At 44.9% G+C, this 12,463-nt stretch overlaps 1 protein-coding gene across 2 annotated transcripts in view; it reads left to right on the forward strand.

The window, feature by feature from the left end:
* Positions 1 to 3,745, forward strand: part of ISY1 (ISY1 splicing factor homolog) — a 21,365-nt gene extending 17,620 nt beyond the window's left edge. For both annotated transcript variants that reach the window (XM_070574574.1, XM_070574575.1), the window contains exons 10-11: positions 2,459 to 2,545; positions 3,218 to 3,745. In XM_070574574.1, coding sequence (XP_070430675.1) covers positions 2,459 to 2,545; positions 3,218 to 3,325 — 195 coding nt within the window. In that variant the 3' untranslated portion in view covers positions 3,326 to 3,745. The remainder of the gene's footprint in view (positions 1 to 2,458; positions 2,546 to 3,217) is intronic.
* Positions 3,746 to 12,463: the final 8,718 nt, after the last annotated feature.

Genomic DNA, 12,463 nt, shown 5'->3' on the forward strand with positions numbered 1-12,463 from the left:
ATTAGGTTTATAAACACATTTGAAGCCATATGAGTTTTAGCCCGTGACTTCATCATTTCTTTTTAAATGGCAGTGCCAGTAGCTCTTTTCTAGTCTTAACACCCCGTTTTACAGACAGAAACCAGCCCAGAGTAGAGAAGGGACTTACTCAGAGTCACAGTTGGGAATGGAGCTGTGATCCTTGCCTCTCAGGCAGAGCCTATGGCTTCTGCCTCCTCTGCAGGGCCTGTTGTATGCAGGCCTGGCTCCTTGGATAGGTCCAAAATGGAGCTGATTTGCTGGACTGAGAAAGGGGAGTGGAATCACCCATGTATAGACAATGGGTCAGGTCCTAGTGAGGGGCTTGCCATGACATCACTGGCAAGGAAGCAGGCTCAGAGAGGTTCAGTGACTTAGTTAATATCACACAGAATATAGCAGACCTGAGGTTCATGCTCAGGTCTGGCTGATGAGCGGTGGGACAGTGATGCATTTGAAGCAGGATGGCAGCATGCCCTAGCAGGATTTTCTTTAGGTGCAAGTATCCATCTGCTTTTTCAGTGGATTTTTGTTTAGTTAGTGGCTGCTGTGAGCCAGGCTCATGCTGGCGCACGGCAGTGAACAAGCTCTGCTTGTAGCTCAAAGTCCGGGGGAAGACAGTTCCGTAAGCAGACACAGTGGAAACTGCAGCTGTGACGGGAGCTCTGAGATAGGAGCATAGTGCAGGGAGAGCCTGTGAAGGCTTTCCTGGGGAGGTGACCCTTCAGCTGAAATCTGGAAGACGAGGAAGGGTTAACCAAGTAAAGAGTCAGTAAGAAAAAAGTGTCCAGGCAGGGGGAACAGTGTCTTCCAAAAGACTCCTTGGGCATGTGAGGAACAGGTGATAGGCCAGTGTGGCTGGAGCTTAGTGTGTGGGCTGTTGGGTCTGAGAGGAGGTGAGAGAGGATTGAGGTGGGGTGAGCTAGAGTTGGTGAAGAGAGTTTTTCTTTATCGTAAGAGCAATGGAAAGCCACTAAGGATTTTTTTTCCTTAAATAATTATAGATTTACAGGAAGTTGCAAGGGTAATAGAGAGAAGGCCTGTGCATCGTTCACCTAGTTTCCCCCAGTGGTTACATCGTACATAGTTATGGTCCAATACCAAACTAGGAAATTGACTTGGTGTAATGAGCGTGTAGAGTTCTGTCTTTCATCACATGTGGATTCCTGTAAGCACCACTGCGATCAAGATATAGAACTGTGCGCCCCTCAAGCTGCCCCTTTATAGTCCCACCTCCTCCACCTGCCATCCCTCACTCCTGGCAGACTCTAATCTGTTCTCCATCTCTATAATTCTGTCATTTTGAGAATGTTTTATAAATGGAATCATACTGTGTGTCACCTTCTGAGATGGCCTTTACTCTCAGCACAGTGCCCTTGAGATCCACCCAAGTTGTTGAATTCAAGAATTCATTCCTTTTTATTGCTGAGTAGTCCATATACTGAAAAGTACGTAAGTTGTAAGTGTTTAGGTCAGTGAATTTTCACAAGCTGAACATCTCCATATAGCAAATAGCAGGTGAAGAAACAATACGACCAGCACCCCACAAGCTTGCTTCTGCCCCTGGGTGTCACTCTTCTGAACTCTGATAACCCTTACGTTTTCACCTGTTTCTGAACTTGATATATCAGTGGAATCACGCATATGCTTTTGTGTCGAACGGTCATGGGTATTTGCTTAGTGTCCAGTTTGGGGCTCTGGCCAGTAGGGCTGCTGTGGATTTCCTTGCTCACTGCTGCTGTTTGAGTCGACACTAAGGCGTGGAATTTCCAGGTCGTAGGGTGGGCATGTGTTTAGCTTCAGTGGATACAGCCAAATGGTTTCCCAAAGTGTTTGGACCAGTTTCGCTCCCGCCAGCAGCGATCTGAGTTTCCACCACAGAGTTTCTAGCCAGCGCCCCTGGCAGCTGGTGGGGAAGAGGATGCCACAGGGCATCTGGCACTGGCACAGTAGCCCCACCACCTCACAGAGTCCTCGCTCCTCCTATTTCCAGTATTATTTCCGTGTTATTTCCTTAGGTCATTAGTAATTGCTGTTGACTCATGTAGCCTCTGAGTTGATCTTTTTTTATGTATGGTACATTTTTAAAATTTAATTAAAAAAATAATGTATTCAGAAGATTCAAAAACCAAAAAGTATATAAAAATGTTCAACAAAGATTCTCTTTCCTAGCCCCGTCCTCCACCCACTGAGCTCTCACTGCTGTCACTAGTTTCTGTCCTTATTTTCTCTCCTCATATAAAAGGCGGCAGAGTGCACACAGTGCTCTGCCGCTTGTTGTCTTTAATGACGTGTCTTGGGTGTCTTTCTGTGTGAGTGCAGAGCTTACTCATTCCCTTTGTTCCTGTTAAGCGGCTGCGGGGTAGTGAATGTTATAGTGGTACCAACATTTATTTAACGGTCTCCTACTCACAGAAATTTGGTTGTTCTCTGTTTGTAGTCCGATGAGGAAGGCATCCAGGAGAAAGGAGGGGAAGACGGGCAGCAGAAGTTCATCGCTCACGTCCCAGTGCCATCTCAGCAAGAGGTAGGGGAGAGGCCAGGAGTTCCCTTATAGGTGGAGCTTCCCAGGTGCCAGGGGCCTTGCCTCTGAAGGAGGCTGCACGGAGTGCTTTAGTGGGTTTTCTTTTGTTTTGTTTTTTGTGGGGTTTTTGGTGATGAAGATTGGCCCTGAGCTAACATCTGTTGCCAATCTTCCTCTTTTTGCTGAGGAAGTTTGTTGCTGAACTAAATCTGTGCCAATCTCTCTCTGTTTTGTGTGTGGGACATGACCACAGCATTACTTGATGAGCAGTGTGTAAGTCCACACCCAGAATCCGAACCTGCGAACCCTGGGCCACTGAAGCAGAGCATGTGAACTTAACCACTATGCCACCAGTCCGGCTCCTTTAGCTGGTTTTCTTTGTCCTTCCTCTCCGTTAGGGCAGCTCTGACTCCTGACCACATGGGACTGGTCACTGTGCTCATAATGGGGTGTGGAATCCAGAGAAGGCAGGATTTCATCTGCTTTAGAAGAACCAGACACGCAGTCTGTTGTTCACATGCTTCCAGTGGGATAGTGGGCCTCTTGAGACCACTCTGGATAGTGGGCAGCTCGGTGGCCTCCCTCACCAGGACTCCCTCCTAGCTAGGTTCTGGCAGGACACAGAGGACCTTGCTGGGAAGTGAAACATGAGCCCTTTACTCTTGCTGTCCACAGATCGAGGAGGCACTTGTTCGAAGGAAGAAGATGGAACTCCTCCAGAAGTATGCAAGTGAGACCCTGCAGGCCCAGAGTGAAGAGGCCAAAAGACTCCTGGGATATTAGGGCCAAGCTGGGACCCTCCTTGGGGTCTGGAAATCTGCGGGAGTTCTTCATCCCCTGCTGGCCCTTGCGTTCACCCACAGGGCTCTGCCATCCTAGGACTGCAGACGGGCTGATCAGCGATATGAGGCTTCCTGCTGCTTCTCACCATTCATCCTCCACTGACCTTTTCTCACCTCATCTGAACTGAGGGAAGGGTCTGCCCTGCATCTCCCCAGCAGACCATCTGCCTGCTGCACACTCGGCCATCGCCTTGATACAAATGTTTGCCTACTGGATCAACTCACTTATGTTTATCTTGCGTGTGTAAAACAGGCTGCTAACTGGCTGCCTTTAAGTGTTTTATTTAGCCTTCTACTGTCATTTGGTGGGCAGGATGATAATTAGTGACCACCATTAAAAATTTGCAGTTTTTCCTAAAAAGACATGTTTGTAAGTGTCATCATTGTGAAGTTTCAGTTGTATGTTATTTCTTGTCTGTCACCATGTAAGTGCTCCCCTTCCCCTGCTGTGCCCCCCTACCCCGTGACCACTGAACCATTTTCTTTGTCTATGTGTTTGTTTATATTCCACATATGAGTGAAATCATCTGGTGTTTGTCTTTCTCAGTCTGGCTTATTTTGCTAAGCATAATTCCCTCCAGGTCTTTCCATGTTGTTGCAAATGAGATGAATTTGTCTTTTTTTATGGCCGAGTAGTATTCCATTCAGTCATCAGTTGATGGGCACTTAGTTGGTTCCATGTCTTGGCTATTGTGAATGGTGCTGCAGTGAACATAGGGGAGCATATGTTACTTTGGATTGTTGATGTCAAGTTGTTGGAGTAGATACCCAGTATTGGGATAGCTGGGTCATATGGTGTATCTATTTCTGGTTTTTTGAGAAACCTCCATACTGTTGTCCATAGTGGCTGCACCAGTTTACATTCCCACCAGCAGTGTATGAGGGTTCCCTTCTCTCCATACCCTCTCCAACATTTGTTAATTTTAGTCTTAGTGATTATAGCCATTTTAACAGGAGTACGATGGTATCTTAGTGTAGTTTTCATTTACATTTCCCTGATGATTAGTGATGTTGAACATCTTTTCATATGTTTATTGGCCATCTGTATATCTTTGGGAAAATGTTCATATCCTCTACCCATTTTTTGATTGGGCCGTTTGTTTTTTTATTGTTCAGTTGTGTGAGTTCCTTATATATTATGGAGATTAACCCCCTGTCAGATATAGGATTTGCAAATATTTTCTCCCAGTTGATCGGTTGTCTTTTTGTTTTGATCCTAGTTTCTTTTGCCTTGCAGAAGCTCTTTAGTCTGATGAAGTCCCACTTGTTTATTTTTTCTTTTGTTTCCCTTGTCTGAGAATACCTGGTATTCAGAGATCCTTTTAAGATCAGTGTCAAAGAGTGTACTACCTATATTATCTTCCAGGAGTTTTATGGTTTCAGGACTTATCTTCGAGTCTTTGATCCATTTTGAGTTTAATTTTGTGTATGGCCTACTTTTGTGAGGTAATGGTCTACTTCATTCTTTTGCGTGTGACTGTCCAGTTTTCCCAACACCATTTAGTGAAGAGACTGTCTTTTCTCCATTGTATGTTCTTGGCTCCTTTGTCAAAGATTAGCCATCCGTAGATGTGTGGTTTTATTTCTGGGCTTTCAGTTCTGATCCATTGATCTATGTGCCTGTTTTTGTACCAGTACCATGCTGTTTTGATCACTATGACTTTGTAGTACATTTTGAATTTAGGGGTTGTGATACCTCCAGCTTTGTTCTTTTTTCTCAGGATTGCCTTAGCAAGTCGGGGTCTTTGGTTGCCCATATGAATTTTAGGATTCTTTGTTCTATTTCCATGAAGAATGTCATTGGGATTCTGATTGGGATTGCACTGAATCTGTAGATTGCTTTGGGTAGTATAGACATTTTAGCTATATTTATTCTTCCAATCTATGTGCATGGAATCTCTTTCCATCTCTTCAAGTCATCATCTATTTCTTTTAATGATGTTTTATGGTTTTCATTGTATAAGTCCTTCACCTCCTTAAATTTATTCCTAGGTACTTTATTCCTTTTGTGATTGTAAATGAAATTGTATTCTTGAGTTCTCTTTCTGTAAGTTCATTATTAGAGTTCAGAAACACATATGATTTTTGTAAGTTCATTTTGTACCCTGCAACTTTACTGTAGTTAATTATTTCTAATAGTTTTCCAGTGGATTCTTTAGGATTTTTCTATATTTAAGATCATGTCATCTGCAAACAGCAAGAGTTTCACTTCTTCGCTCCCTATTTGGATTCCTTTTATTCCTTTCTGTTGCCTAATTGCTGTGGCCAAAACTTCCGGTACTATGTCAAATAAGTGGTGATAGTGGGCATCCTTGTCTTGTTCCTGTTCTCAGAGGGGTGGAATTCAGTTTTTGCCCATTGAGTATGATGTTGGCTGTGGGTTTGTCATATATGGCCTTTATGTTGAGGTAATTTCCTTCTATCCCCGTTTTAAGAGTTTTTATCATAATTGGCTGTTGGATCTTGTCATCTGCTTTCTCTGCATCTGTTGAGATGATCATGTAGTTTTTATTCCTCATTTTGTTAATGTGGTGTATCACATTGATGTGTGGATGTAACCATCCCTGTGTCCCAGAAATAAATCCCACTTGATCATGATGTATGATCTTTTTGATGTATTGTTGTATTTGATTTGCTAATATTTTGTTGAGGATTTTTACATCTGTGTTAATCAGCAATATTGGCCTGTAGTTTTCCTTTTTTGTGTTGTCCTTGTCGGGCTTTGGTATCAGAGTGATGTTGGCCTCACGGAATGTGTTAGGAAGCGTTCAATCTTCCCTAATTTTTTGGAATAGCTTGAGAAGGATAGGTATTAAATCCTCTCTGAAAGTTTGGTAGAATTCCCCAGGGAAGCCATCCGGTCCTGGGCTTTTATTCTTTGGGATGCTTTTGATGGCTGTTTCAATCTCTTTCCTTGTGATTTGTCTATTTAGATTCTCTATTTCTTCTTCATTCAGCTTTGGAAGGTTGTAAGAGAGTAAGAATTTATCCATTTCCTCTAGATTGTCCATTTTGTTGGCATATAGTTTTTTTTGTAGTATTCTCTTATAATCTGTTGTATTTCTGTGGTATCTGTTGTTATTTCTCCTCTTTCATTTCTAATTTTCTTTATCTGAGCTTTCTCTCTTTTTTTCCTTAAAGTTTGGCTAGGGTTTTTGTCAGTTTTATTTGTCTTCTCAAAGAACCAGCTCTTTATTACACTGATCCTTTGTACTTCCTTTTTTGTTTCAATAGGATTTATTTCTGCTCTGATTTTTATTATTTCCCTCCTTTTGCTGACTTTGGGCTTTGTTTGTTCTTTTTCTAATTCAGTTAGTTATAGTTTGAGATTGCTTATTTGGGTTTTTTCTTGTTTGGTAACGTGAGCCTTATTGTGATGAATTTCCCTCTTAATCTGGCTTTTGCTGCATCCCATATGAGTTGGTATGGTATGTTTTCATTTTCATTTGTCTCCAGATATTTTTTTATTTCTCCTTTAATTTCTTCAGTGATCCATTGGTTGTTCAGTAGCCTGTTTTTAATCTCCACATCTGTGTCCTTTTCTCAGCTTTTTTCTTGTAATTAATTTCTAGCTTCATAGCATTGTGATCGGAAAAGATGCTTGTTATTATCTTAATCTTCTTAAATTTATTGAGGCTTGCCTTATTTCCCAACACATAGTCTATTCTTGAGAATGTTCCATGCGCACTTGAGAAGAATGTGTATTCTGCTGTTTTTGGATGGAGTGTTCTATATATGTCTAGTAAGTCCATCTGGTCTAGGTTTTCATTTAATTCCACTGTTTCCTTGTTGATTTGCTGTCTGGATGTTCTATCCATTGATGTGAATGGAATGTTGAGGTCCCCTAGTATTATTGTGTTGTAATTAATATCTTTTTTTAGGTTTGTTAATAGTTGCTTTATGTACTTTGGTGCTCCTGTGTTGGGTGCATAGATATTTATAAGTTTTATGTCTTCTTGATGAAATGTCCCTTTGATGATTATATTCTGCCCCTTTTTGTCTCTCTTTATCTGTCTTATCTTGAAGTCTGCTTTGTCTGATGTAAGTATTGCAGCACCTGCTTTCTTTTGTTTGCCATTAGCTTGGAGTATTGTCTTCCATCCCTTCACTCTGAGCCTGTGTTTGTCATGGGAGCTGAGATGTGTTTCCTGGAGGCAGCATATTGTTGGGTCTTGTTCTTTAATCCATGTCGCCACTCTGTGTCTTTTTATTGGAGAATTCAATCCATTTACATTTAGGGTGATTGTTGATATATGAGGGCTTAATGCTGCCATTTTATTACTCATTTTCCAGTTCTCCTGCTTTTCCTTTGTTTCTCGTCCTGTGTATTTTGGTCTACCAATGAAGTTATGTAGTTTTTTAATGTTCTGTTTCTTTGTTTTCTCCTTATTTATTATTTGTATCTCTGTTGTGCTTTTTTGTTTAGTGGTTACCCTGAGGTTTGTATTCAAGATGTTATGGATAAGATAGTCCCTTTTCTGAACTCCTCTAATTTCCTTAGACTAAACCGATTCAGTCCTTTCCTCTTCCCCTCCTAAGTTGTTTTTTCTCAAATCTTATTCCATCTTGTGTTATGAATTTGTGGTTAATGACAAGATTATCTTTGTTTTTGGTGTTTTCTTTCCCTTTGTCTTTAATGCTACACTTGAGTATTTGCTATCCTGCTCTGATTCTGTCTACCATTTAACTCCTTACTCCATGCTTTGTAACTCCTTTCTCCCTTTTTTTTTTTTTCAGGTATGAGGGCCTTCTTGAGGATTTCTTGTAGGGGGGTCAGTCTCATGGCTACAAACTCCCATAGCTTATGTTTGTCTGGGAAAGTTTTTATTTCTCCATCATATCTGAAGGGTGTTTTCACTGGATAGAGTATTCTTGACTGAAAGTTTTTGTCCTTCAATGATTTGAATACGTCATTCCAGTCTCTTCTAGCCTGTAAGGTTTCTGCAGAGAAATCCACTGAAAGCCTGATGAGGGTTCCTTTGTAGATTATTTTCTTCTGCCTTGCTGCCCTTAGTATTCTTTCTTTGTCATTCAGTTTTGCCAGTTTCACTACTATATGCCTTGCAGTAGGTCTTTTTACATTGACATATTTAGGAGATCTGGCAGTGTCTTCCACATGGATTTCCTTTCCTAGGTTTGGGAAGTTCTCTGCTGTTATTTCTTTGAACAAGCTTTCTGCTCCATTCTCCTTCTCTTCTCCTTCTCCTTCTGAAATACCTATAATTCTTATGCTGCATTTCGTAATTGAGTTGGATATTTCTTGGAGACTTTCTTTGTTTCTTTTTAGTCTTAATTCTCTCTCCTCCTCTATCTGGACCATTTCAACATGTCTGTCTTTGATTATGCTGATGTGCTCCTCTGTGATGTCTGCTCAAGTGTTCAGGAAACCTGTATTTTGGTTTTTTTATTCCATTGTGTCTTTCATCTGTAATATTTCTGATTGATTCCTCTTTATCGTTTCACTCTCTTTTGTGAAGCAGCTTCTGAGCTCGTTGAATTGTTTCTCTACATTCTCTTTTACCTCACTGAGTTTATTGATTATAGCTGTTTTGAATTCTTTGTCATTTAGATTACATATTTCTGTGTCCTCAGGACTGATTTCTGGGTTCTTGTCATTTTCTCTCTGGTGTGGAGATCTAATAGAGTGTTGTTTTTTTGTTTTGTGTTTTTTAAAGATTTTATTTTTTTGCTTTTTCTCCCCAAAGTCCCCCTGGTACATAGTTGTATATTCTTAGTTGTGGGTCCTTCTAGTTGTGGCATGTGGGATGCTGCCTCAGTGTGGCTTGATGAGCAGTGCCATGTCTGCGCCCAGGACTCGAGCTGATGAAACACTGGGCTGCCTGCAGCAGAATGCGCCAACTTAACCACTCGGCCACGGGGCCAGCCCCTAATATGTTTGCTACTGCTATAGGGAGTGGCTCTGTTCTTTCGCATCCTGGTGTTATTTGTTGGCAGTTACCACCTGTTGCCACTGGGTGGGGGTCAAGAGCCATGTATTCTGAGCCCTCTGCTTTCAGTGGAAATCTGAGGGGCTGGAGCTGCGGTGAGTGGGTGGGGGGAGGGGCACTTTCTCATGCATGCTCTCTGGGTTTTCTCCCTCTGCTCTTGCTATCTGCTCTCCTGGGGTGTTGGCTTGATATGGTCACCCCCTGCGAAAGCTTTCGCCCTCATAGAGGGCTTTCCTCTAGTCTGCAAAGGCCCCTGGGAATCCTTGATGTTCCTGTGAACGAATGTCCCCTGCCCTGTTTTGTTCCCCCTTTGAGGCCTCCTGCTGTCCCGTTCGCAGTCCTTAAGGGGAGGAGCGAAGATTTCTCTTACCCTGTGCCACCTCCTCCTAGGTGGAGCGCCAGTCTCTCCGCCCTCTGTTGTATGGCTGTGTGGGTCTCTCTGACATTTTTTGTGTTGTGTTTGGATGTCTTCTGTTGGATTCTGGTTGTTTTTTTTGTTGTGTATTGGAGGGAAAATATTTCTGAAGGACCTCACTCCACCATGATGCTAACATCACTCTTAGGGATTTTTATATGAAAGGGAAACCCTCACTCAATGTCTGCAGCTTGTTCCCTGGGCTACCTGTACTCAGGCAATGGTAGCACTTGGATGTGAGGTTCACAATCACTACAGGGGAGAGAGTCCTGAAACACGTAGCCTGGGTGTGGAGGGATGGGACCAGTCCCGGGCTCTGGGAGCTGAGGCAGGTGGGCAGAGAACAGGGCTAATGGGGGCAGGGCCTCCAGTGCTGGCCTGGGTGAAAAGCACACTGTAGATGCCCGGGAAGCCAAGCTGAGTCCAGACCTGCCTTCGGAGCTGGTTCTCTTCTTTCCTGTGGGGACAACCAACAGCAGAGGCTGCAGCCTCCAGGCCCGCATCTGTAGGGGCTTCTCCAAGCTCAGAGGGTGCTGGGAGTGTCCGGGAGTCAGTGTCAGGACCAGGTGGTTGTGGTTTGGGGTCAGGGCCCCAGCTCGGTCTCTTTGTGAACAGGAGCCCCTGCTTGGAGAAGCCCATCACACAGCAGGGGTTCCAGTTCTTCAGGTGGGTGGGGGATGGTCTGCCTGCCCGGGGGCAGCACATTCTGGAAATGGCAGAGCCCTGTGTGGCTGGGGTGGCGAGTGTCAGGGGACAGGGCAGCTGGGCCGTGGAAGATCCTGGCAGGCCTCCTGCAGGAGACTGAGGGCAGCAGGGAGCCGTGCAGAGCTCTGAGCAAGGCAGTGACCTGGTCAGTGTGGGGCTTGCTTTAGGAAGCTCCCTGCAGCCAGCCAGGCGTGGAGAGGAGTCCGGCAGAGACTGGGCAGAGGCTGGGTGAGGTGGGGAGTGGCCATAGGGAAGGGGACCGAGGACGGACATCAGAGGTGATGGAGCTCAAGTCCCAAGTGCTGTGAGGGTGAGGGTAGGGGACATGGCTGGGGCAGAGACACCCAGCGTCCTGGCTTCCCTGAAGGAAGGGCTGGCGGGGTCCCCCCTCACAGAGCCCTTAGGGAAATGTGTGCAGGGAGCAGGGAGGGGTCAAGGTTGGAGCTTTGGGAGCCCCCGGGGAAGGAACAGGGTCAGACTCAGCTCTGGGACCCAGCATCCAGCCCAAGCCTGGCCTGAGTCCCCAGGCTCAGAAGCAAACTTAGTGGGTGCCTTGAGCAAGGCAGGGTCTCAGGACAGCCTGGCCCTGGTGTTGGTGGCCCTCTGGGAGGTGTTGCGGGGGCCTGGCCCTGAAGATCCCAGTTGTGAGTTTCCTTCCAGGGGTCACAGGCGGGCTTGGGGCTGCCTCACATTTGATGAGAGCAGGAGATTCAAACAACTGATGTTTCTTCTCCCTGGAAAAGACCGTTGGCAATGCCTGGAGGGCGGCCCGTCGGGGATGTCCAGGGCTCCAGGGCTTCCTCCCTCAGTCAGTGCAACTCAGCAGGCTTCTAACCACCTGGACAGAGACAGAAACAGGAGCCCCTGCTCTGGCCCTTCAGTTTACAGAGCCCCTCCCCACTGGGGATCTCATCGTAGCTTTGTGGGATGCAGGCAGGACAGGAAGTAGTGTCCCACATCTGAGGAAATGGAGCCTCTGAGTGCAGAGGCAACCCACCAATGTCCTACAGGTGTCCCCAGCAGAGATGGGACCCAACCCCAGGCTGCTTCTTGCCCTGCAGGCCCTTGCTACTTGTCTTCCAGGGGCCCCAGAGGGAAGGTCTCAGCAGGGCTCCCACCACAGGCCTGGATCAGCAGGGAAATTGGCTTGCAGGGTGGGACTACGGGTAGGTGTGTGGTTGCCGGGGCCGAGGCAGCATTTGATCAGCTCTTTGACAGGGTCCAGCCGATCAAGAAGAGCCAAGGGGTGGAGGGCGCCCCTCCGCGAGAATATGAAGAGCCGGCCTTTCCCCAAGCTATGCTGAACTTTAAAAACTTATTTTTCTTCCCTTTGTCTTATACCCATTTTCCTACTCATGCTGTAATTTTCCACATGGCCGCTTTAGAGAAAAGAGCATGCTCCCCCCGCGGAGTTGGTACTGAGAAAAATATGTGACCACCTGCATAAGCCTTCAGAATATCACAAGGGGCAAGTTCCCCCTGACGCACATAGATAGTGGGAGAACTTTTCTCTCTGATGAGGGGTTCGTACTGAAGAGAGTATTTGGATCAAAGCAGCTGCCTCCTTCTGGTTGATGTTTTGCTCTTTCCCCAGTTTCCCTGGTGGGAGTGGATGTACCTCTTCCTCGGTGGTTGATTGGAGTGTTCCTCCATGTGTTAGTTGTTGAAAAGTGTATTGTTCCCCTGCATGTGTTTGGCAAAACATTATAGAAGTCTTTTCTTAATTGCTGAAGTCGCTTTTGTGCAGGAAAAGATAGTTAACCTCTGCCCCCTAAAAGTTAACTCTGTTCCCTGTAAGATTATACTTATCAGTGATTGCTTTTTGGTTTACTCTGCAAGAACATCTGTACTGCTGTATTTATCCCCTGCTAAAAAAGGTATAAAAATGCTGTAAAAACCAGTAAAGACAGACTTGCTTTGTACTTCCTTATCTCTCTGAGAATATTTGTAGAGCTAATCCTGAAAAATATAAAAACGACACTTGTGCACAGTAAAGACAGGCTTGATTGCA

This window comes from Equus przewalskii, chromosome 15, assembly GCF_037783145.1.
Source record: "Equus przewalskii isolate Varuska chromosome 15, EquPr2, whole genome shotgun sequence".
NCBI classification, from domain to species: Eukaryota; Metazoa; Chordata; class Mammalia; order Perissodactyla; family Equidae; genus Equus; species Equus przewalskii.